This window comes from Strongylocentrotus purpuratus, unplaced genomic scaffold (assembly GCF_000002235.5).
Source record: "Strongylocentrotus purpuratus isolate Spur 01 unplaced genomic scaffold, Spur_5.0 spur5_scaffold_5, whole genome shotgun sequence".
NCBI lineage: Eukaryota > Metazoa > Echinodermata > Echinoidea > Camarodonta > Strongylocentrotidae > Strongylocentrotus > Strongylocentrotus purpuratus.
The window spans coordinates 23,327,458-23,351,663 of NW_022145611.1; the positions used below are offsets into that span (position 1 = coordinate 23,327,458).

Sequence of the window (24,206 nt, forward strand, 5' to 3'; positions counted from 1 at the left end):
TACCTTTTCTTCAAATTGTTTTTAATCACTTACAGTGTATGTAATATGAGATGAATTAATTAATTATGATAAAACATTGATAATTCTTGTTTTCTTTGAAACAGGAGGATCTAATTTTTTACAAATATGTGTCATTAAGTTCTGGGACGTACTGTAAGTTCTTGCCCAAATATTATTTCCACATTTGCAGGAATTGGTGCGAAAATGTTTCTTGGTACAAAGACCAACATAAAATAAAGTATATGGCAAGAAATTTCAATAAAAGGCTGGAATTTCACTTTCTAATGTACTTTATGCAATGCTGCTACCTAGATTTTTGAGGGACAATTTGCTCAATATTCATTGCACACAATGCTTGATTTAAAAAAAATTCATGTCATATATATTAATATTCAATTGTTTTCTCAGCCAATACTCCAAAATATCTACTCTCCATTAATGTCTATTTTTCTCACAAATACAGTAATAAACAAATAATACACAGCAGTGAGGGCATTAGTAAGAACTACCTACACAAGGTACCTTTGGACTGTTTTAAAGGTACCGAGTGTGGGTAATTTTACTAATACCCAAACAAAATGAGGTTTTATTACGTGTTGGGCAAAATAAATGCCTGGTAACGTGTACGCTCTCAACCAATCATTTGATTAGGATCCACGTCATCATCTTATAATACAGACATATAGCATGACCCAGAACAATTTGCCAAAGCAGGTCATAACATATAAACACAATCTAGTGCATATATTTTTACATTCATTCTCTCCACATTTTTGTGTGACGTAATAGGCAGTAGGCCTAGATAACAAGCCATGAAACTAGAAAAACATTTTTTTACAATCACACACTGGTTTAGGTAAAATAATAAGCATTCATACACAAAAGTATTAAAATCATAACTACATGTATATATAAACATGTGCCTTTAAAAACAAACCTAAGAAGGTATAAAATCAACCTCTAAAAAATTCACCCAGTATTTTATTGAAAGTAAAGCATACACATCTACTCATTAGTCACCTTTGTGTTTTTTTGAGAGAGTAAATTTGAACTTTCAATATATCTTAATTTAAGTTTGTTATTCGATTACAGTAAAGCAACAAAGCTCCTAACCTAACACTTTAATACCAAAGTACAACGAACATAGCATAATCATATCAAACATTTGTAAATGTATTGTAACCCTAGCTTAGGTACCCGCTGCACTAAACCTGGGTGGAGAGGCAATTAAAAATGAAAGCGTACAAAGAGCAACAGAGAACTAAAAAACTGGTGACATTTTCGGTAGGCTGGATTGGTCCAACATCACAACAACCTTTCTTTGGTATGAAATATCAACAATATTTATAACATTAAATCCTATCCTCCTCCATGACCCTTTGACATATCAGACTAGTCACTCCTGTGTATCTCCTTGCCCTTTTGTGCACAAGTGGAGTCGCACATCCCAACTAAGAATGTGTTAGGACCAAGAACAGCTTCTTTTTGATGCGAAAGAAGTTACCCTCTTTGCAAAGTTCATTATCATGTAAGATAATTTATGCCTCATTTAGCAATAAACCAAAAATACTATAAAGTGAGAATTTGACTTCATATCCATGTTGAACAGAAGGGGGCACACATGACTGCACACAAGAGTGGCCCATATACCACAGAGTAATTAATTTATGTTGCAATCCCATCACAGGATCCCCCTCTCCTTATAAACCATGTTTGACAACCAACTAGCTGCATTCTTCACCTCTTACTTTATCGCCAACATATCATCCACAATTCATTGCCTAGTAATCCAATGCAATCCTTCACTTCTTCATTTCATGGAGCAGTGGTATGGCAAGCAATGAATTCAACTAGCCACACTGATCTTTAATAGCAACAGCTATAATTGAGATATACTGATTTCAGTACTACTACTAACAAATTTCAGAAACTTTTAGAATAAAACTGTGCGCTGTATTGCATAAGATACCAACCATGAGACCCCAATACTGTTTTTGTCCTTCTTCAAACGCAGCAGCTACATTTTGGTTAAAAACATCACAAGATCGACTGTTCTCTTCTCTCCAATGCATACTGATATTCAGTCCATCACACATGACACTTCTTCAGCTAAAAAGACAGACATGTCATTTCATCTAAAGTAGGCCCGAGTCATTTTGGTTACAAAACTGATTTCTCTCATCCGGTGCACTGATCTCCACATGTAAGACAACAGTATAGATTTTGCGTTCTCTTTGTACTTACCCAAACATTTTGTGGGTTAGAAAGATCACTAAAATATCACTTTTTGATATATGTTACTTTCACACTAGGTGTAATTTTATGCCACAATTCATTCTATAAAAAAGTATTAGTATTCTTTCAATTCAGAACTATCTGACATTGGAGTCATATTTTGCTTCCAACAAAGTAAATTTCTCAGACATTTTTGGGTCATGTGTTCACGTTTGTATTCGTGATAACCTACATGTTTGAGAAGAAAAATTTAGAGAAGTTCACTACTTTTTGAAGCAAAATGGACTGTTTAAATTTAAATGAAAGAATACTATTATCTTTTTTTATCAAAATTTGACTTTTGTATGAAAAGTGAAATTTTAGCCATCTTTCTCACCTCCTCAAGCCAAGTTTTAGGTGGGTTCAGATTCAATACAAAGTCTGTACTGCATCGGGGCCTGACCGGCTCTCAGCCATTGGGCCACGATTTAAAGGAAACTGTGATGGCTCGGACCTAATCTTAATATTCTACCTCACTCACACAAGCACAAGAATGTTCCTAAATCTATCAATAGTAAAAGGTGTTAAGATGTTTTGAAATTGCGATTCCTTAGTATCCCTGAGGTTGGTTGTGGACTAGCCACATTTTCATTTAAGTCTGCAACTTCATCTATATTCTCCTCCTCCTCGTCCTTCTTATAATAAACCTCATCCTTATTATCCTCCAACCCTGGGGGTGGATCGTCGCTCGTGGTGTCATCCGAGTAACTTGATAAACTATCATCGCCTTTGAGTGTTTCCACCTTGTGCTTGATCCCTCCCTTCTGATTGGAGTCACTGTTGTCGCTGCTGATCCCCGAGCTGGGTGCTTCTGGTAGAGCTCCGCCTTCATCTTGAGCAAGGCCCCCATCAGGTGTTCTTGATGCCCTCTTACGGACGTTCCTCTGGGGGCTCTTACTACCGGAGGAGGAGGCTGGGCGGTGGGAGGAGGGTCCTGGCTGCTGGCTGGTGGTGGATGTGGATGGAGTGATTTGAGCATGATGAGGTGCAGGGTCTAATGGATCGATGATGGTCACGTGGGGTGGACGATTCCGGAATAGTGCTGCATAATTACAAATAATGTAGATTATCAGTCCCAAGCAAATTCATTTAATATTGCAAGAATACAATAGTCACAACATACATACCTACTATATACGCCCTGACAATTTACTTGAGAAAAAAAAGTACAGGGTTAATGGGCAGCACTCTTTTCAACTGATCAATAGAAAATAATATTTGGACGTTCTGTGTAATTTCAATCTACAGCATACTCTCAAGCTTTATCCAACCAACATGAACAGGAGCTTGGCTGAATTTTGACTGCCAGGCATTTGATCTAACGTTTGCTCCAAGTCTCCAAGCTTAGATACCAGGTTAGAGTGGTGTTGCAATTAATTTATATATAAGATTAAGGGCTGGGGTTAGAGCAATAGGTATACGGTTGTCTCGAGGGATGAAGTTAGGAATTCCATTTGTTTAGAAATTGACCACAAGACTGAATGGTGGATATCACATATTTTGACATGGGCCCCATCTTATGAAGAGTTGATATCATTCGCAACTAATGTACAAAAGAGAAAGGAGACTGCAAACTTTCGATTGATTGGAAGACTTACGATTGACTCACGATTGACTTCCGATTGATTTGGATCAATGAAACGGGGTCAAGAAGACAAACTCTACCTGCTTCTTTTGGTACCATTTTTGTTTGGCAACTCATGTTCCTTCATATTTTCAACTCTATCATGAAACAAGGCATGTAAAGAATTGTGTTCTTTTTTTCAACTCGCACACTATGTAACCCACCTGATCTTTCTTGTCCCATACTCTGCCTGGCCATCCTTCGTCTCTCTTCATAGCTGAGCACCGTTGAGGTGGTGGGTACCTCTCTCTCCTCTAGACTAGGGTCATCTATCAGGTAACCCACGCACTGCTGCCACATCATCATCGTCAGCACCGTCAAGAAGCAGAAGTTAGAGATGACGCTGACCACGACTGAGCTCACAGGCCAGTAAAACATGAGGTACCTGGTAAACCAAATAGAAAATCTAACATTATTCAAAGATTGATAGCTCTGAGGGGCATAGTATAGATTATATACCTCATTTTAAGATTCTTTACTAATCCTGTCTTCTGATTGGTTGAAAATACAGTCATGTTCTTAACCATGCCCGCTAATTGAAATTCATAGTCATTTTTCCCGGCTCTACCGGTTTATATCCATTTTTCATAGCACTTTTTCCATGGCTGTGAAACGTGACGTCATTTTGCTGCGATCCCCATTTTGGTTTACGTGTTACCGTATAAGTTTCTTTTGTGCGATGACCGATGCGCAATACCGTTAACGGTGTTTGAGTGCAATTCAATTTTGGTCGCTGCATTCAGGCGACGAATCTACCAATCCACGCAGCGCAGACGACCGATCGCCATTTTGTGTAGTAGTCTCGATAGCAAAATACTGGGGTTTTTTGTTTCGGTATATAAAATATATATTGACTGCTTTTAATATTCAAGGCATAGTTGTTTCTATAGGGTCTCGGGAAACTCACAACCTGCTATGACCCCGCGGCGCAAGCGCCTTGGGGTCATAGCAGGTTGTGAGTTTCCCTTGACCCTATAGAAACCACTATGCCTCTCAAAGCAGTCAATATATCCTTAATATTGACTGCTATGAGAGGCACAGTATACAAATATTGACTGCTCTGAGGGACATAGTTACAATAAATGCCCAACCTACTCTCTTGACTGTGTTATGCACCAAGGTAAAACAATGAACAAAGGGGTGGTAGAAATTAAATGATTTCTAAATAATGTAGACTAAAGATTTTTGAAACACAATCAAAAGTGTTCTGAATGCACAAACAAACAACAAGAATGGTATTACATGATAGTCATTAATGTAAATAAAAGATAAAACATCAGGAAGCAAAAGAACTTGCAGAGATAACACTGACCAAGGCTGAACTCACTGATCAGGAAAAAAAAAAATATGGTAGCTGGTTAACCAAAATAGGCAATGAAAAGGTGAAATTTAAAAACTTCCTAGTAGCCTACATCACACATGTTTCACATTCTAATATCTGTCATGGCGTTGCATCTAAAAAACAATTTGAAAAACGAAAAAGCTTACCGTAATCCTGTGAACTGGGCATGGACCTTGAGTACAGCAGCATACGTTTCAATTTTCTTGGCTCTCACTTCCAGTCCAATTTTGATAGTAGGTTTGTACTGCAAATCAATAAAAGCAACAGCAACAAACATAAAAATAGATTTCATAATACAAACAATTTGAAATTTCCCTCCTGAATTACAATTAAATATAAACTGTGAGTATAAGTCAAAGTTAAAAGACTCAAAAAATATAGTGTAATAATAATAATAATAATAATAATCTTTTAGTCCACTCCAAATTTTATTAAACCCAAATGAAAATTCTTTTTGCCTACAATAAACATCTGTGTACCTTTCATGGAAATCAATTATAGTCTACAGCAAAATTAATATTTCTACAAACCCATGCACATTCACCAAAAGATCTTTCATGTCTGCTCTCTTTTGCAATAAACACCAGAAAAGAAATAAAGCAATACAAATCCCCAAGGACCCCATCTATTGTCTACTGAGCCATTCCATTCAGATTGAAAATTGATTACTTACAGCATTGTCGACAAAGTCATCTATTAAGTTTACTTGTAGATTCTGTTTTTCTTCTGTGTATCCCGTCAGATAGAGTGGTGCAAGAAACACAACGTTGATCATTTTGAGCAGAGGGGAGCGATATCGTATCATGGCCTGTAAAACAGAAAAATGGTCAGAATTATACTTAAGTCAGATCATTGGTAAGGGATGATTTGTTAAACTGTAATGATGTAGCTACCACCCAATTAAACAAAGGGGCATTTTTGACGGGCTAACCCCTTGCCATTTTTCCACATGTCATAAAATTATCTGCAATAACATATTTTGGATGAACAACGTTCATAGACACCTTCCACAGATGAATAGAGGCCTTTTTCAAACTGTTCAAATTTTTGCCAAAAATGCCATTTTTCTCAAAAAAGGGCATTTTTCCACATTCCATGGAATTATCTGTAATAACATAGTTTGAATGAACAGGGGTCATAGACACCTTCTACAGATGAAAAGAGGCCTTTTTGGAACTGTTCAAATTCTTGCCCAACATTATGGGCTAACCCCTAGCCATTTTTCTCAAAAAGGGGCCACATTCCATGAAATTATCTGCAATAAAATATTTAAGTTGAACTGGGGTCATAGACACCTTCCAATTTCATGGAATTAAGCTCGAGTTCTTGAATCAAGAAAATTGGAAAGTACATGTTTCCTTATTACTGTCACTTTGTCTGATCATAAGAATATTTCAATAATTGGAGTTCTACTGATTTGTGCTTAAAATATCTCATTTGATAATGTGTTGTGTAATAATTTTATTGTAGCACACTGTTATTCATATATTCATGAATCAGACTCTACAATTTTCTTCTTTTCCTTTTTTTTTTTTTTTTTTTTTTACTGTTGTAAATTATTTCTACCATCGTTATGTAACTATTTCTTTTTCATTTTTATTTCAAATCCAACCTTAAGTTTTGGTTGCAATAAAGAAATAATAAATACAAACTTACTGGTCTAGATGATTTTGAAGTAATTTCACCAGATTTTGAAAATGTTTGGATCTTGATCATGAAGACTCCTGTTAAAGAGATAGAACACGATATACCTTGAATATACCTTGAAGTCCACACCTCGCCATCGTGGTGATAAAGATCCCGTAGATAGTGTGGTGTGGCAGGGTTAAGGGGGTCCCATGGGACCCATTTAAAAACCCAGGTTGGATAGTTGTTGTTTGAAGCTTAAGAGTGTGGGAGCATCAATGGCAGTTTGTGGCAGCTTGTTCCAATTGCTTACAACTCTCTGGCTATAGAAATTTTTCCTGATGTCAAGGCGGCTTCTTGTTTTGGCTAGCTTCATGGAATGGCCTCTTGTTCTTTCATAGTTAGCAAACTGAAAATAATTCTCGGGGTTGGATTTGTCGATTTGCGTCATTATCCTGTAGGTTTGCAGTAGGTCTCCTCTCTCTCTTCTTTTCTCCAAAGTAGTTAGTTTCAGTTTTGCTAGTCTCTCTTCATATGGTAGATGTTGAATACTTGGGATGAGTTTTGTGGCTCTTGCTTGAACTTTTTCCAACTTCTTTTTGTCTTTTTCCAGGTAAGGACACCAGGCCTGAATGGCGTAATCTAGGTGGGGTCTGACGAGTGACTTGTATAGTTTCAAGATCACTTCCTTACTCCTGAATGTAAAGTTGCGTTTTATCATTCCTAGTGTCCTGTTTCCTTTATTTGCTGCTGCAGCACACTGGGAGGCAACTTTCAGGGACTTGTGTACTAGAACCCCTAGATCTTTTTCTTCTGTACTTTCTTTCAGCTGGGAGTTGCCCATTGTGTATGTGTAGTGTGGGTTGTGGGTTCCAAAATGCATCACTCCACATTTGTCTGCATTGTACCTCATCTGCCATGTATTTGCCCATCTGTGAAGGTGGTTGATGGAGTTTTGCATGTCTGTTCTATCATTGTCTATTTGCACTGGATGGATTAGCTTGGTGTCATCAGCAAATTTGCTAACTGTTGATTTGTCGGTTAGCCCAATTTCGAGGTCATTCATGTATATCAAGAAGCACAGTGGTCCCAGGACTGATCCTTGTACTACAGAGCTGGTAACAGGTCTCCAGCTAGATTTGGCTCCCTGGGTAACGACTTTCTGCTTGCGACTGTTGAGCCAGGCTGTTATCCACTGTAATATGTTACCATCTATTCCATGGGCCTTGATCTTTGTTACTAGTCTCTTGTGTGGGACGGTATCGAAGGCCTTTGCTAGGTCAAGGTATACTACATCTACTGGTGTACCATTGTCTACTGATTTGGTGATGATTTCTAGGTATTCTAGCAAGTTGGTAGTTGTAGATTTCCCTTTCCTAAAACCATGCTGGGTATCCTGTATCAGACCATATTTATTCAGGTGGTTAGTTATTTTGTCTTTGATAATGCTCTCTAGTACTTTACAGCTGACTGATGTTAAGCTGATCGGTCGGTAGTTCTCCGGTTTAGATCTTGCCCCTTTCTTGAATATTGGAGTTATATGGGCTGATCTCCATTCCTCTGGTACATGTCCTTCCTTTAATGATTTTCCAAACAAAATGGTGTATGGAACACTCAGTTCTTCAGCCAGGGGTCTTAGAAAGGCCGGTGGTATATCGTCTGGACCCGCTGCTTTGGATGGGTCGAGGTGTTCAAGCTTCTTTTTCACACAATCTTCAGTGATTTCTATCTCAGCAAGGATCTCTTCATTAGTTCCTATGAAGACATTCTGGGGATTGGGAACATTTAGGTCCTCTTCAGTGAAGACTGCTGCAAAGTATTCATTTAAGATATTTGCCGTTTGTTGGCCTGATGGGACTGACTCTCCATTTTCTCTTTTAAGAGGTCCTACAGTGTCTCTGACCTTTTGTTTTGATCGAACATATGCATAGAAGCTCTTCGAATCTTCTTTAATGTTTTGAGCAAGTTTCTTCTCGAAGTCACGTTTTGCCGTCTTTATTTCATGTTTGGCGTCCCTCTGGCATTTCTTGTAGTACTCTAAGTTCTTGGTTGTCTTATCTGATTTGTACCTTTTCCAAGCTCGATGCTTTCGACGGATGCTTTTCTGTGTTCTTTTTGTGAGCCAGATAGCTTTCTTCTTTCTAGATTGCCTTTTTAATGGTACATGATCATGCATTAACTGCTTCAACTTTCTTTCAATTGTGTTCCATATTTGATCAGTCGTCTGGTTTTCAAGTTCCTTTATCCAATCTATTTCTTTTAGTTCTGTTCTGATTTGATCAAAGTCAGCATTTTTGTAGTCTCTCTTAGGTTGAGGTACACATGGTTGGACATAGTAGTTGGTTTCCCATCTTAACATGTTATGATCACTGGTTCCAAGATGTGCGAGAACCTCCACTTCATCGATCATGTCAGGATTTGATGTGATGACAAGATCCAGAATTGAATCAAGCCTTGTAGGTTGAGTCACATGCTGACACCATAGATTGTCCTGTATAACTTCTAGAAATGCACCTGATTTGCTTGAAGCAGCTTGCATGTTTTCCCAATCAATGTCTCTGTAGTTGAAGTCGCCGACAATCATTATATCTTTATGTTCATCATTTAATTGCATCAAAACTCGATTCAGACAGTCATTTTGGTCGTTTGAATTGTTTGGGCTCCTATACACTATGCCCAAAAGTAAGTCAAGGGCTGCATCCTTACTTGAGATATCGCACCATAGTGCTTCGTCATATTCAGCTAGTGTTTGGCTCTCTCTCGGTTGCACTTCAATGCCATCTCTTGCATATAAAATTATTCCTCCATGGGCTCCTCTTTGTCTATCTAGTCTTGTGATTTGGTATCCTGGCATTTGAATTTCTGCATTTGTGGTCTTGTCATTCAACCAGGTTTCTACTATACTGACCAGATCTGGTTTTTCTGCTTCAATTACGGCAGACAGTTCATTTACTTTGTTCGTGATGCTTTGTGCATTGGTAAAGATGCACATCAACTTTTTCCTGGCATTTGTGGATTTGGCGTGAGTATCCTTTAATTTTCCTTGTTTCACTTGATCCTTAAGGTCATCGTGGGTACTTGTTGTGCCTCCATCATTTCTTTCTGTTAGAGGTCCTTGTTCATCTATGTAGTTTTTCACTTTCCCTTTTCTTTTGTTTGAGTTGCATTTCTTCAGGCCTGCATTTCGTCTTAATTGTTCTTTTTGTTTAGTATTGAAAACATTTGATGAGACCTCTTTGTGGTGGCTTTCCTCCAAAGTGGTTGGTTCCTCTAGACTACATCTTAATTCTGATCTCTTAGTACTCAGTTTATACACATTTATACCTGCTTCTTTGCTACCATGTGTCTCTTGTGCTGTTATATCAGAATAATTTGGATGATCCTCTTCGTGGTGGCTTTCCATCAAAGTTCTTGGTTCTTCCAAATGTGTGTAGTGCTTTAAGGGTGCTCTATGTACATTTGTGCATGTGATGGTTTGCTTCGTTATGGTCCTTGGTCTGCGGGAGGCTTCACCTTTGTGATAACCCCCCTCACTATCTTTAAGTTTTTTGCACCTTTCTCCTGTGACTGTGATGTTGCTGCAGAAGGTGTTGTGGCCAGTGCTGGTGGTGCTAGTGGTGCTTGTGTAGGTGCCCTTGTGACTTGATGAATTCTGTTTTCTATCCAGACTCTTCGCCTGGGTGGCGAAAAGACTGTTTCGTCTTGATCACTCCATTTCGAATGACCAAGTTTTCCTCTCCATTCTCCAATCGATACTTCAACTCTTCACGTAGTTTCCTGTACTCTTCCCTTTCTGCCTTAGTACGATCTCTAGATATCTGTACCGATCTCTCCTGATATTCTATAAGATTCAAGCCTCCATCTCTAAACGTCTTTAATACCTCATCTCTGATGGACTGGTTGTTCAAAACTGCTTTCAATGGTCTTGGTCTTTCGCCGTCTTTCTTCCCAAGTCGATACAATGCCTTGATCTCTATCTTATCATTGGTAAGCTTACTTCCGATCATATCTCGAAACCTTTTCTCATCATCTGCCTTTCGTGTGCCAGATTCGATACTGGTAGACTCCGGAATTCCAAAGAGTATAAGGTTGCCCTTTCTCTTTTCCTTTTCTTCCATTTCATCAAATTTCTCTTTCACCAGTTTGTTTAGCTCAATGTGAACAGCTTCAGGCTGAAAAGAATTGGCTGCACCTTCTGCATTGATCATACCATTCTTCACCTCCTCCAACTTTGTTGTCATTTGATGGAAGGTGTCTACACTTTCTTCTCTGTAATCCTGCATCACCCTTTTCATGTCTTCTACCTCCTTCTGTAAATTTGCTTGCTGGGTCTGGAGCTGTGCCATTGCATTTAGCATACTCCGTGCTGTTCCGTTGCAGATGTGACAATACCAGTGGACAGATTCTGGTTCCTCATTGACTATATCATATAATTTGCTTGAGACATTTTGACATGTGCAGTGGAACCAGAAATTACACAACTCACATTCAATGGCATAATCATCAGACAAAACGATCAGTCTACATGAGCCACAGCATTTATCATCTTTTGATGTGGATGCGCTTGTCGACTGCTTTTCATCTAAGTTCACACTTCCTCTAGTTTGTCTGATTCTAGTAGTAGTAGAAGGTGGTTTGTTTCCTTTGCGGGTAGCCATCTCACGTTGAATACAGTTATGTACAGAAAAAATTCAAAGTTCACTCAGTCCAGTTAAGTAATGTTGTACAGATACAAGACCTGGCCTATTCACTCAATTTCAAGGTCAAAGCAAGGGCTGAAAAAGCACTCAAAATCTCAAAAACATCCAACAGCATGAATCATGATTTTGATTGAAACAAAGATAGTAGCAACACTTATCACTCCTGATGATATTGATGTTATCTTGTAGTAAGGTCCAGTCCACAATCGTGTTTGTTGAGAACACCAAACTAAAAAAGTAGTGAAGTTACTGCTCGCATAGAAATGCACAAGTGGGACTGAAATGGTATTCACTCCAGTGGCATGCCTGCATATCAAAATGTATTCTCCAAGAAAACTCTCCAAAATACATAGAATGAACAAAATAATTGCCCATATAGTTGCATCTGGTGTCAATAATGAAGAATAAAGCAAATTTGTATCCAAAAAGCCAAGTTCTAGTGGTGGATTACATGGATTTTGATCCAGCTTTCAGCACACACATCCTCTCTCATTATAACAACACAATGATAAAGAGGCATAAAGAGAAAAGGAAAGAATGTGTGAACAATTCTATGAAACTGTAAGCATCAGAATGTTACATGCAAAGATCTTCAATGAAATGTTTGCATGCAACTGGACACACTTAATGTATATTGTATTCATTCAAATTCAATGGTCCACTATCAGATGCTACATTCAATCAACTGTTACAAGTAATTCTAATTCAGTAATCATATTATCATAATGCAATTTCATGTTAGTAGGCCAGACAAACTTTCATGTTTGTCCCACCTAGCAACAGATAATATATGCAATTTGCGTTCTGAGTACGGCTATTGATATACAGTACCTGGTACAGGTGGATGCAATATTTTGTTGCTAGGCAAACGTAAATAAATTTGAATGCATCATGTATATTTTGAATTGAAATGAATTTGACAAGAGCCACAAATAAAATTCAAAGCAGATGAAACAGGAAGGACTAAAGCCCATTGCTTTTATTCAAGAGGTGCTATCTTTAATCATGAATTCTGTGCAAACATCCCCATTTGTTTCTATCATGATTTAGCCTCTGGAATAACCAGCATGTCTCATCTTTGCATAAATGCAAATAGGGTACATGTGCCTAGATTATTTGCGTTTGCAAGCCAGACTCTTTATTGCCCTTGAAGAGAGATTATTTTTATTTGATGTCTGGCAGGATCATTAAAAAGCAATCATAAGCATAAACCTATACAATGTATATTTGGGAATTTGAAGGTGCCTTTCAGAACCTTCCACATATAGTGTATCATATGCTACACCAGAAGTACAGTAGAGGTGCATAATTATCAACAAATTAGTGGCATCTTGCAACTTAGATTATCCTGATAGAAAATGCACAAAAAATACAGTATGCAACAAAATGTAATGATAACCTACACTGTACACCTAAACACAAAAATCTGATACATCTGTAACATTCATATAGGAAAGACTTGTTCTTTGGTACTTGTAAATACTGGTAGATGGGGATGCTGGCCTATCCCCACCCTCTTCTCTCTAATGCAATTAATTGTGTGTATAATTGTTAGAAAACAAAATAAAATCCACCTATCTTTATTTTCTCCCCCATTGAGGGGGGGGGGGGGGATGGGGTGGTCATGAGATTCAGCACCAACAAGAATATAAGCTTTATTTGCGCCTTTTAATTTTTTTTCTTCAAATTGTGCCACCCCCTTCTGAAAATGATGTGTAACTACCCTGCTGCATGCATGTACACATGCCTTTGAAATCATTCTTCATGGGGGAAAATGTTATACAAATATGTTCTATTGAACCTACAGAGTAACACTGAAACATATCTCTGAAAAATATGTTCAATAAAGATACATTTCCCCTGATTTAATCATCAAACCATCTTTTGTAGTCATCTGTAAAAGAATTATTCCCTATCACAAATCTTGTCTGTATCCTCAGCAAAGGAAATGAACCATCTGTTCATACTGTAATCTACTCTAACACTTACACCTATGGGTCTACAATCCTTAGTGAGTTAACTCTTTTTAAGGGATATCATTTTTAAGCAATTTTGAATTATAAGCAATATCAAAGAGTAATACATTTAAGATCTGATTATACTATCCACAAAGGTAGACAATGACATTTCTCACTCAACTTCCTTCTGTGGATTTAAGAGAAAGCCATTCAGTTTTCCTTCCCATTTTACAAAATTAACAGAACTGCATATCATGTGCATGGTGTATTAGGATCCTGATTAACACATTAGTAAAAGAAAAATACAGGTAGGCGTCTAGGTGAAGTGAATAAGCACGAGTCATGACACCAAGTATTTCACTCTGTGGAGGTTACACATAGCTTGTACATGTACATGTATGTTGTACAACATCCATTTGATCTATTTGCAACATTTGGAGACCTTCCATTATCTCACCCATTCATTATCCTTTCATAGTATTGTTAGCATAAGGATAAGATTTCTGAAGGTACACATTCAAAATGGTTTTGGATTTCAGGTAAAAATGATAAGCAATCATTTTTAAAGGGAACCTGTATTTCATTTTTACTGTTATTAAAATTGATGATTGCCAATACGTAAACCCAATAAAATCTATAATTTAATGAACACAACATACAGAAGATCTGTGCACTGCTACAATAAGCCACACTGCACTCTACTATATAGTATTCATATTGACTTAATCAAATTGGTTCAACTTCATTTGCTGTTGTAAAATATCTTGGCTTCTATTCAAAAGTGAGCACAGTGAAAATGATCATTAGTTTGGAAATCGTAGTTTTGTCACTCTGGTGCGAGCAAGAACGAAAAATCATCTTTAAATACATTGTACTTTACACTGAGAAAAACATAAATAGTCTCATTCAATTCATAGAGGTAGAATTATATATATGAAGTACCTTGTACATTCTGTATACACCATCCTGTACAGTGTAGACATAAAAAATTTCCTTGTATTTGTGGCAACTTTATTCAACTGAACAGAAAAACCTTAAAGCATTCACTATATGTATTTCTAAGGGAACGATAATTTCTAGAATGCATAAATAATCCTCTAAAATATATACAACTGTATGATATTCAGCGGAAAGGAATATCATTTAAGAAAAACTAATTATCTTACCCATCCTCAAAGTCACCTTCACACTACCTGTACTTATCAGAGAGTATGATCTATTAGTCGGTTGAATAAACATTACTTTATGATATCATATTGTATGCAAATACTCCTACTGAGTCAATTGTACTATTACAAACAAAAAGAAATTAGATCTACATGTGAACATCCTCCTGGCTTATTATGACTGGATGAGCTCAAATTCAGATCGGTAAATCACAATTAACTCATAATTTGCTAGCTGACTCACAGTGCTGGTACAATAATGTAATAATGGAGAACTGAATTTATCTGCAAGTGAATAAATATGGAGCTGCTGATCAGTCGAGTTCAGGGCCCATATTCATAAAACCGTACAAAATTAATTGTGAATAGTGACTAGTCGTCAACGAAATATACTTAGTAAAGTTTTATGAATATGAGCCCTAGTGCGCCCAAAAAATTGGACACCCTGGGCACTCTTTCCAGTTTTGTTTCATGAAAGAATAAATCCTCTTTGGTTGACCTAAAAAAATACAATTGAATGAAATACAAAATATTGTTTCTACATCACCTTTAATCACATACAAAGATGGTGCCAGCTATCTATCTATCTTATCAACTCACCTAGGTTTTCATTGACAGGAGACTGAGGCATATCCATATCCAATCTCACATGATACTTCTGACCTGGCATGAATAACTGTAACAAACAAAGATATGATATTATCAATCATACAACACTCTGCTGGTAATCACCAACAAGTACAGTATGGCAGGGCTCCACACTTAACCTTTTTCTCAAATGGGTCTGGATTGAATCTCTTAGAGTCTACATGTATATGTACACAATCTCTATGTGAGATTTTCAAAATTTGGGGGGCCCGGAATTGTATTTTGGGCATCTACATGTACGTGTCCCGGGCACTCGTTAGTATTGAGCCCTGCCTACGGCTTCAAACAATAGGTGCGCACTGCAAAATGTGAATCATGCAATCTTATATGTACTCGTACAAGTTTCGTCAATCAAATCAACAATCAAACAAACAAACACAGGAGCAAGGCCTGATTTGAGGTCTGGAAATCTAAAAGAGAGCTCTAGTTTTAAAAAAATTAATTAAATCATGAAAGATGTCATTCTGGTCATTCCAGTGAAAGCTCCAGGAACGTGATTTCGCTATTCAATCTCTGGTGGAGATTCTCGTCTAAAATAAAATACAAATTAATAAAGAAATGTTCACTTTTGAGATTTGTGTGAATAGATGTATAAAGTCTGATACGGTTTTTCATTCTTACAAATGGGCAGCCAATTCCCTATCTGCTGTGATCAAGAAGGGCATCCTGACTTAAATGGTTATTCCACCTTACTCATCTGTTCAACTTGCCAAAACATTGGTAGTTGAACATTCCTACTATTATCAATATCATACTATGCATAGTACTATTGCAATGCATGCACAATACTCTCACACAAAATCTGTATCCAGCTTTATAGTTTCGAGCCCCTTTTTAAGATTTTCCGTATCGTTTCTCTGCAAGAGATTTTGCTGTTCGGCCACTGGCCATCATTAAATTTTACTATTAAAACCACTTCAATTTCATTGAACAATATTTTGTTCAAACAGACTTACACCCTTCTAACTCTCAACAAATGACATTCAGAATACAGGTCAATTTGAACAGGAGAATGCCAATGTAATGTTCATGAGGAATGTTATGTAACAGAGTTATTATTGAACTTACCCTTTCTTGACCTGGATGTTTTACTAGACTGATGTTGGTCTGAGGGAAAGGGCATGCTTCACTTCCATCAAAACGATCGCATAAACTGTAAAACAAGAAACAAATTTTGTAAGATAACAAACGATGACAAAGAAAGCAAACAATGAAAGTGCAAACAAATTATTCTCAGTTAAAAATTGCAATGATTCATCTTTCAACCAAGACTGTAACTTTGGGTTGCACACTACATATTTGGATTTGAAGATACATTTGACATGGTCATGTCCACAGTGGAGTGATGAAGTAATTTATAATTTTTCAAAAGTAAATATACATACATTCTTAAAATTACTGTTTCCCAACTTTTCCTTCATGTATCTGAGGAGGGATGAAGGGATTGCAGGTAGTGGTCATTGTATGAGGACTTGAGGCACTTCTTTTTGTAGGTGTTAAAAAACCTTCTTGAGAAATGTGACAAAAATAAGTCTAAATGACAACAGAGATGGTAGGGATTTACAGAAAGGTGGCAACAAAGACAAGTTTGACTTACACATACATAGTCAAAAAGATATTAAGGCTGATAATGTTTCAATTTCTAAACTAAACTCCCACCTTACCACACCCTCCTGTACACCAGTACATAGATGATGTACATACAGGCCTACATGCACATGCAGTCACAGACTACCCCCTTCATAGTACTTACGCAAATTGTACATGTAATTTAGTGAAATATTTTAATCAGCTGCACTAGACATAAAGCCTAAAGTTTAAACTACAGGAGCCATTATTATGCAGGCACTAGACTCCTATTCATGGATGGAATTTGTGAAAGTTACAGGTTTTTAAGGCTATAATCCCTTCTATTAGGTACCGGTACTGTAATATATAAGAGGCTACTGTGAGGAATTCCAATCTTAAAAAACAAAGTGACCTAATAATGAGAATTCCCCATTGACACTACCGGTTGACCTCTCTTTGTTCAAAAATGCAAAGAATTGTGTTTGTACTCTATGATTCAATTAAAAAATTCAATCATGAGAGGAATGTAGCTCTAGGCCTAGTGACAAACTATTCACCTGTTACAGATAATTGTATTTTAATGGTCATTATGTAAGACAAGCTTTAATGCTTGTCCCCCCATCTAGCAACAACTAATGTATGTAATCTCCATTCTTGCTATTGAATACAATAACAGGTGATTGTCATACCAGGTACATCAAAATGGCAGATAAGTTTTCTTTTAATTGAATGTTAAGTAGGACAGAATATTATGGAGCTGAATTCATTATACTGTAGACCTATTTTTTTTTTTTTTTTTTTTTTTTTTTTTTTTTGGGGGGGGGGGGGGGGTGTTGTTGAGCCTATTTGTAAAAACATTCCACAACATAACTGCAACTAACATCAGGGATTTGACACTCTCTAAATAGACCAGTTCACTGTTAGTAAAATGTCCTAAGTCACCCCGAATATCCACAGATCTTCAAAACATGAAGAGGTCCCACTCTGTACACTTTGAAATAATCACTCCTATAGCGATGGACACTATGAATATGACTGACAAAGAAAGCGGACAAAATATACAGTTCCTCAGGGAGACAAAGGAACATCCCTTCACTGCTATTATGTAAAAAATGTGTAGAACAGGTGTCACATGCATATTCACCTTTTTACATAATAGCAGTGAAGGGATGTTCCTTTGTCTACCTGAGGAACTGTATATTTTGTCCGCTTTCTTTGTCAGTCATATTCATAGTGGGAGGTGCCACCTACAAAATGTAAATAGGCCTTGTTTTCCCCTTTTCAAAGAATTCTTCCACCTGTGTATCATGGTCTCATGGAGTGCACTGCTTGTGCATAAATGAATAATGATTACATAACTTTCATGAGCACGTATCCAGTATTTTGTCTCTGTGTATTTCACGATTGGGTCTCCAATGACCTTAATCTGCTCATGAATCCCAGCCCCCCCCCCCCCCCCCCCACTCAGTGTTATTTAGGGTATGCATATATATGCGTGTTCCAAGCGACCCCCCCTTTTCAGCAAAAGTCTGGTGTGTAAAGTCAATACGGGTCAACCTTTTTCTTTTGTTATACCAGCCTTTTTCAGCACCCCCCCCCCCCCCCTTTTCAGCAAAAGTTCGGTGTGTAAAGTCAATACGGGTCGACCTTTTTCTTTTGTTACGAGCCGGACATTTTGGTAACACGCATGGGGTCCGTCCGTTCTCGGAGAGGAGGGGGGGGGGGCCTGAGCAGATGAAAGAAGGGGCCTCACATTAGCTCCCATCTTCTTTGCACCAGGAACATAGGATTTATTGGAACAGTATAGGGCAATTCAGAGGTGCTACTTCAAAGTAGCCTGCAGGGGCACGTTGCCCATTCATACAAATTCAGGTCTTCTGCACATAAAAATGATTGCTGTTTGGATGGTAGATATTGAGGGCTGCCCCGAGTCCCCTTTGGAGGCAGGTACCCCATGGCGATTCCTACAAATTTTGTTTAGAATCCAGCCATGGGTTTTCAAGAAGAAACTAGATGGAACTTCGACTGCGCGCAGTCGAAATGATGCCTCCGTCATAGAGCAATTTTACAAACCAAAACAGAAGAAATTGTTCAAATTCAAGTTCAATTGTAATCCATTAACAGGTTCTCAGAATATTGTGATTACAAGCAATTTCTCATATACATATATGACCCTTTGATCTTTGACCACATGACCCTAACATCTACTCAGTTCATTGGCTCTGCAAGATGTCCCGAGTTAAATAGTAATCCATCTGTCAGTTCTAATGAGAATGCGTTCACAAGCTATTTTTGCATACATAATGAGCCCATGTCCTTTGACCTTTGACCTCATGACCCAAGAATCTACTCAGTTCATTGGCTCTGCAAGATACATACATGATCTAAGTTTGGGAGGAATCCATCAATCTGTTCTAATGATAATGTGATCACAAGCTATTTTTGCATGCATAATGAGCCGCATGACCTTTGACCTTGACCTCATGACCCCAAAATTTAATCAGTTCATCGGCTCTGCAAGTAACATACATGACCTAAGTTTGGCAGGAATCCATCAATCGGTTCTTGAGATAACGCGATCACAAGCTGTTTCAGCATACATAATGAGCCCTGTGACCTTTGACCTTTGACCTCGTGACCCCAAAATCTAATCAGTTCATCGGCTCTGCAAGATACATACATGACCTAAGTTTGGCAGGAATCCATCAATCGGTTCTTCAGATAACGCGATCACGAGCTGTTTTTGCATACATAATGAGCCCTGTGACCTTTGACCTTTTACCTCGTGACCCCAAAATCTAATCAGTTCATCGGCTTTGCAAGATACATACATGACCAAAGTTTGGCAGGAATCCATCAATCGGTTCTTCAGATAACGCGATCACGAGAACGGGACGTACGGACGTACGTACGGACGGACAACCCGAAAACATAATGCCTCCGGCTACTTCGTAACGGAGGCATAAAAACAAATGTTCATGTACTGCCACCGGGAAACTTTTTGGGGAGCTGCCCCAGGCCCCCCTTGGGGATATGTACCCCATTTTAATTGTTTTTCAATCACCTTTGCCTAAGAATGATCCCTACCAAGTTTGGTTCAATCTGGCCTTGCATTTAAGAGAAGTGGAAATTGTAAACCAGTGGGCTTTTTTATTGGGGGGGGGGGGGGGGGTGAGTTGCTTCTCTCAACTTTCCAAGCTCCCTTCCCTGGAGGGGTCAGCTCAGTAGCCCTTTAGAGTTTAGAACAATTTCATATCCCCCTGCCTGAGGAATGCTTTGAGTTTCAATCAAGTTGAGTCAAAATGTATTTAATGAATTTCTAATTATTGTCATATCCCCATTTGAACAACTGTTGACATCAAAGATTTAAAGCCCATCTGCACTAGTTTACAGGAGGGATTAGACCACCCGGCAAGGTCACTGACAGGTCGTTATCTCATCAAATCAGCTCTCAATTAACATAAGAAAAGGAGGATCATGGGGGACCAATGGTCACCGATTAGGCATTGTCTGCTAAATAGAGGGCACAAGTAGCTATAAGTAGTGCAGTGGGGCTTTAAACCTTTGGTCTAGGCATAAATACGCATTGTGAGAGAGGGCGAGGCAGTACTTAGTAGAATTTATAAATAAATAAAAACATGCCCGCAAAATGTTAATGACCCTTTTTTTTTTGCTTGTAGAGAAGAGCGATTACCACTATTATTGTAAAGTGAGTATCTAATCGGCAAAAACATTTTTTTATAATTTTTACCTTGTGTCTTCGCATTTCTGCCTGCAACTAACATCGCAAAGTCCCTTAAGAGGTCAGCGTTTTTGTAATATCAATAGCACCTTCACTAATTATCATCTGGAACATGTGGAAGGTAAGCAAATTTATCGCTACCACTCCAATAGCTAAATCTCACATTTTATATTAATTTCTTGACCAATTTCAAAGTGCTTTTCATGAGAAGAAGAAAGAACAGTCCTCTTGGCACTAGCGCACTCTGAACTTCTGAAGCCACTGTACAGGTAGAACTTTAGCTTACAGCTAGCCGATTCTAGCGCATGCGCATTACAATGATCTAGTCTCAGCCTCATTTTCCTACATTGGCGCCTACAAGTGCCCTTCTGATTGGCTATCGCTGGCTGCCATTCACTCAATGTTATAAAAGATATTGGTGCGAGGAGAAAGCTTGCAATTTTCTGTTTGATCTGTTACAAAAATCATATTTTAGTCAAACCTTCTAGATCTATTCGATACGGTTTTTCAGCATTTTGGTATCAGATCAAACAGAAAATCGCAAGCTTTCTCCTCGCACCAATATCTTATAAGATTGAGTGAAGCCAGCGATAGCCAATTGAATAGTGAATAGGCAATAGCAATAAGAAGGGCTCGTCGGCGCCAATTTAGTAAAATGAGGCTGCAATTCGTCGAGATCAGATGAAGGTTATGCGCATGCACTAAAAGTAAGCTAAAGTTCCACGTGGTCCGACTTTAATTTAACCACTGAATTCTGAACTTACTGATTTGCAGATTTGCTTTTGTTAAAAGTAAAACACCATCATTTTTTCAATTTATATTCATACGATTACAAACTTCTTTGACTTTGCTACTGCGTTTATATACTTTCCATACATTATTTAAATCTTATATAATTATCAAGAGAAACACTTGCTTACCCATAATCAAGATAAACTGGTTTTGTATGCAATTCTGTTGGCATGTAAGCATAATAAAAAGTCCCATACAAGAAGAATGCCAGCCACAGCTGAAAAGTCGTTAGAGCGGTGAGCAGCACGACCTTCACCGCAGTGTTCCGGGCCCAAACCACCCAGTGCGATGATATACTCTGCGCCCGTCTCCAAGCTCGTCGAACGGAAGCGACCATTTTGCCCACAGTTCAGCTACAAATGCGGTATCAACTTCGTGTGCTCAATAATTTACAGTAGATTTATTCTTGATTCCTCAGTTGTAAATACATATTCTAGTTTTGGTTAAAAGTGACCTGTAATAGCCGACTTTTCGGGCAAGTCATACCGTTTGTCGGAAGCTAAAAGATGATTGTTGTTTGTCGAGAGACGGAGATGGCGCTTCTCAATATCGATTTGGGCAGAAATGTTCACATGCCATCTTAACCCCTTACCTCCATGAATTTTCTTTCCATATGATCAGGCATATCTTCCGATAGATTATGAGATATAAAACTGATGGAATCGAGATGAGTGTGAAAAAGAAATTTCTATGATAGTTAGAAAAGAGAAAGAATATATCTACTGCCCTTTGTTAACATAATAAAAAGAGAAATTCTCATTTTAATTTGAACATTTACTTTTTTATTAACATATATTTCTTGATATAAAACCATAGAGATATATACTTAATAATTATATCTCTATGTATTAAATGCACTATGAATTAAAAAAATATGTATTATTTATATAAATTAGCAAGGAAATAATTAGGTTTAACTTTCTAAAACCCTTTTCAGCAGTTTAAGTCTATTTTTTTGCTATTAATACTCTTTATTTCTTTCTCTCCCTCTCTATCCGTCTAAATCTTGCCAACCCTCCTCTCTCTGTCTCTCATTCTTTTCTTTCCATTCTCTATCTCTGATTATGCATCTCTCTATTGCTATCTCTTCCTCCTTCTCTTCATATCATCTTCTACTGTGTCATTTCGAAAAGTATTTCAAGCAAAACTATATGGATGAATCCCAAGTAGTATACCTCAGGATATGACTTTAATAAAAGAAAAATCTAAGAATCATAGAAAAACAAAATTAAAACTTTGAAGAAAACTCAAAAAGGATTAAAACGTATTGTTTTTGTTTAATCAGAATTTTACTTGTTTGAAGTCATATGATAAACATATAAATAAAACACACACATTTAAGCATTATGCATTTTTGATGAATACCAAAGCAATGTATCCAATGAGATATGGAATTGGTTTGTACAGCTAATAAAACAAGACCAAGACAAAGATAGAGAGAGAGAGAGAGAGAGAGTGTGTGAGTGCTTGATTCGCTAACTGTACAAACTGTAAACAATCCCTGTATTTAAATCAAAGGAGAATATATTGTTTATTATACTCCATTTTGTATATTACATCAAAGTAAAACTTTGCCTCAGGAATAAAAACATTGAGTTCAAAATCTTGTGTATGAGTACCTTTTCTTTGATGTACATGTATCTGAAATAGATTTTCATTGTTAGTTAGATAGCAAGCATATAATCATTTTTAATTGGATACTATTAAATAAATTACAAATTACTATCATATAAATGTAAATATATTTTTAGACAACCTTTTTGCAGTACAATAAACTTTACTCTTTGAATAAGTTGCTCACCTCCAATTTTGTTCTCTCCTTTAAAAAAAACAGTTGTATCTTGTAAGGGGTAAATACTCAGGCAAAGACAGGTTCACAATATAGAATACCATTTGCAATTGCCAATTAATCAATCAATACATTATTATCTTTCTAATCATTACATAAAAGCATGGTTTTATCAACTTCACATCCTTGTACAAAATGTAAAAACAATGAGAACATACTTATTTTCTTGGAGCTTCTTCTCAATAATATTTGATAATTGCTACATGAGTGACCATAGAGAGGAATATATACAGCTGGAAAACATGTCAATAATTTACTGGACGGAAGAGCTTTGACAAACTTTTCAAGGTGTTTACATTTTGGACCAAATTATTTTTCTTTTGGCACTTACATTTGCGCAAACCTATCCTACTGCGAAAAGTGAATGATACTTGCACAAGGTATATGTACATTTCACTGTAGCAGATAGCTTTGCTCTCGCCAGGCACACATGAACATGTTTGGTACAATAGGCATCGAGCTTACTAGATCTAGGGGATAACTCAGCAACATGTCAGTGGCAATTAAGTTTCCAGACGCTAAAAAAGCTAACTTCCACAATAGAATGCTAATTTCGCTACATAGTACTAAATTGCTTGTTTTTGGTAAAAACTTTACTTTTTTAACATTGTCATCATTCCCTCTTGAGACACTACTTTAAACATTTCTATCAAATGAACACGAAATGGGTGTATAAGTACCCTTCACTCTATGCAAAATTACGCACATATCTGTGACAGAGTCACCCCTCCCGATAAACTTCCTTGCTTCAATGGGTACCGATTAAGCCCTGGGGAATTAAGAGTTAGCCCGGATTTACAGAATAAATATACATGTTAGATTGCCAGCTGAACACAATTCATTTTTAAACTATTGATCACATGAACTCATACACACTAAAATAGAATCTACAAACAGATATATATATCATGATTGA

The 24,206-nt window shown here is 37.4% G+C and overlaps 1 protein-coding gene across 3 annotated transcripts; it reads right to left on the reverse strand.

Annotated features, from left to right (window-relative positions):
- Positions 1–2,532: 2,532 nt before the first annotated feature.
- Positions 2,533–21,972, reverse strand: LOC115929581 (seipin-like). Of its 3 annotated transcripts, none has more exons than XM_030999050.1 (8): positions 21,570–21,972; positions 16,407–16,491; positions 15,291–15,366; positions 6,897–6,964; positions 5,914–6,048; positions 5,387–5,484; positions 4,063–4,283; positions 2,533–3,316 (listed from the first exon to the last, which is right to left on the reverse strand). In XM_030999050.1, the coding sequence occupies exons 1-8, from the start codon at positions 21,776–21,778 to the stop codon at positions 2,799–2,801; spliced, it is 1,410 nt and encodes a 469-aa protein (XP_030854910.1). In that variant the 5' UTR covers positions 21,779–21,972; the 3' UTR covers positions 2,533–2,798. The 3 variants fall into 3 exon arrangements, with proteins under 3 accessions (XP_030854910.1, XP_030854912.1, XP_030854911.1); XM_030999052.1 differs by lacking the exon at positions 21,570–21,972 and adding an exon at positions 16,998–17,083; XM_030999051.1 differs by lacking the exon at positions 21,570–21,972 and adding an exon at positions 17,003–17,075.
- Between the last annotated feature and the right edge of the window lie 2,234 nt (positions 21,973–24,206).

What these genes read in the sequence shown, in the direction of transcription:
- LOC115929581 (XM_030999050.1), bottom strand. Translation starts at nt 21,778, where the DNA reads ATGGTCGCTTCCGTTCGACGAGCTTGGAGACGGGCGCAGAGTATATCA. An exon ending in GCCCAGTTCACAGGATTACG is followed by an intron (nt 4,284 to 5,386) that starts GTAAGCTTTTTC and finishes TTGGTTTACCAG; the next exon opens with GTACCTCATGTTTTACTGGC. An exon ending in TATGGGACAAGAAAGATCAG is followed by an intron (nt 3,317 to 4,062) that starts GTGGGTTACATA and finishes GTAATTATGCAG; the next exon opens with CACTATTCCGGAATCGTCCA.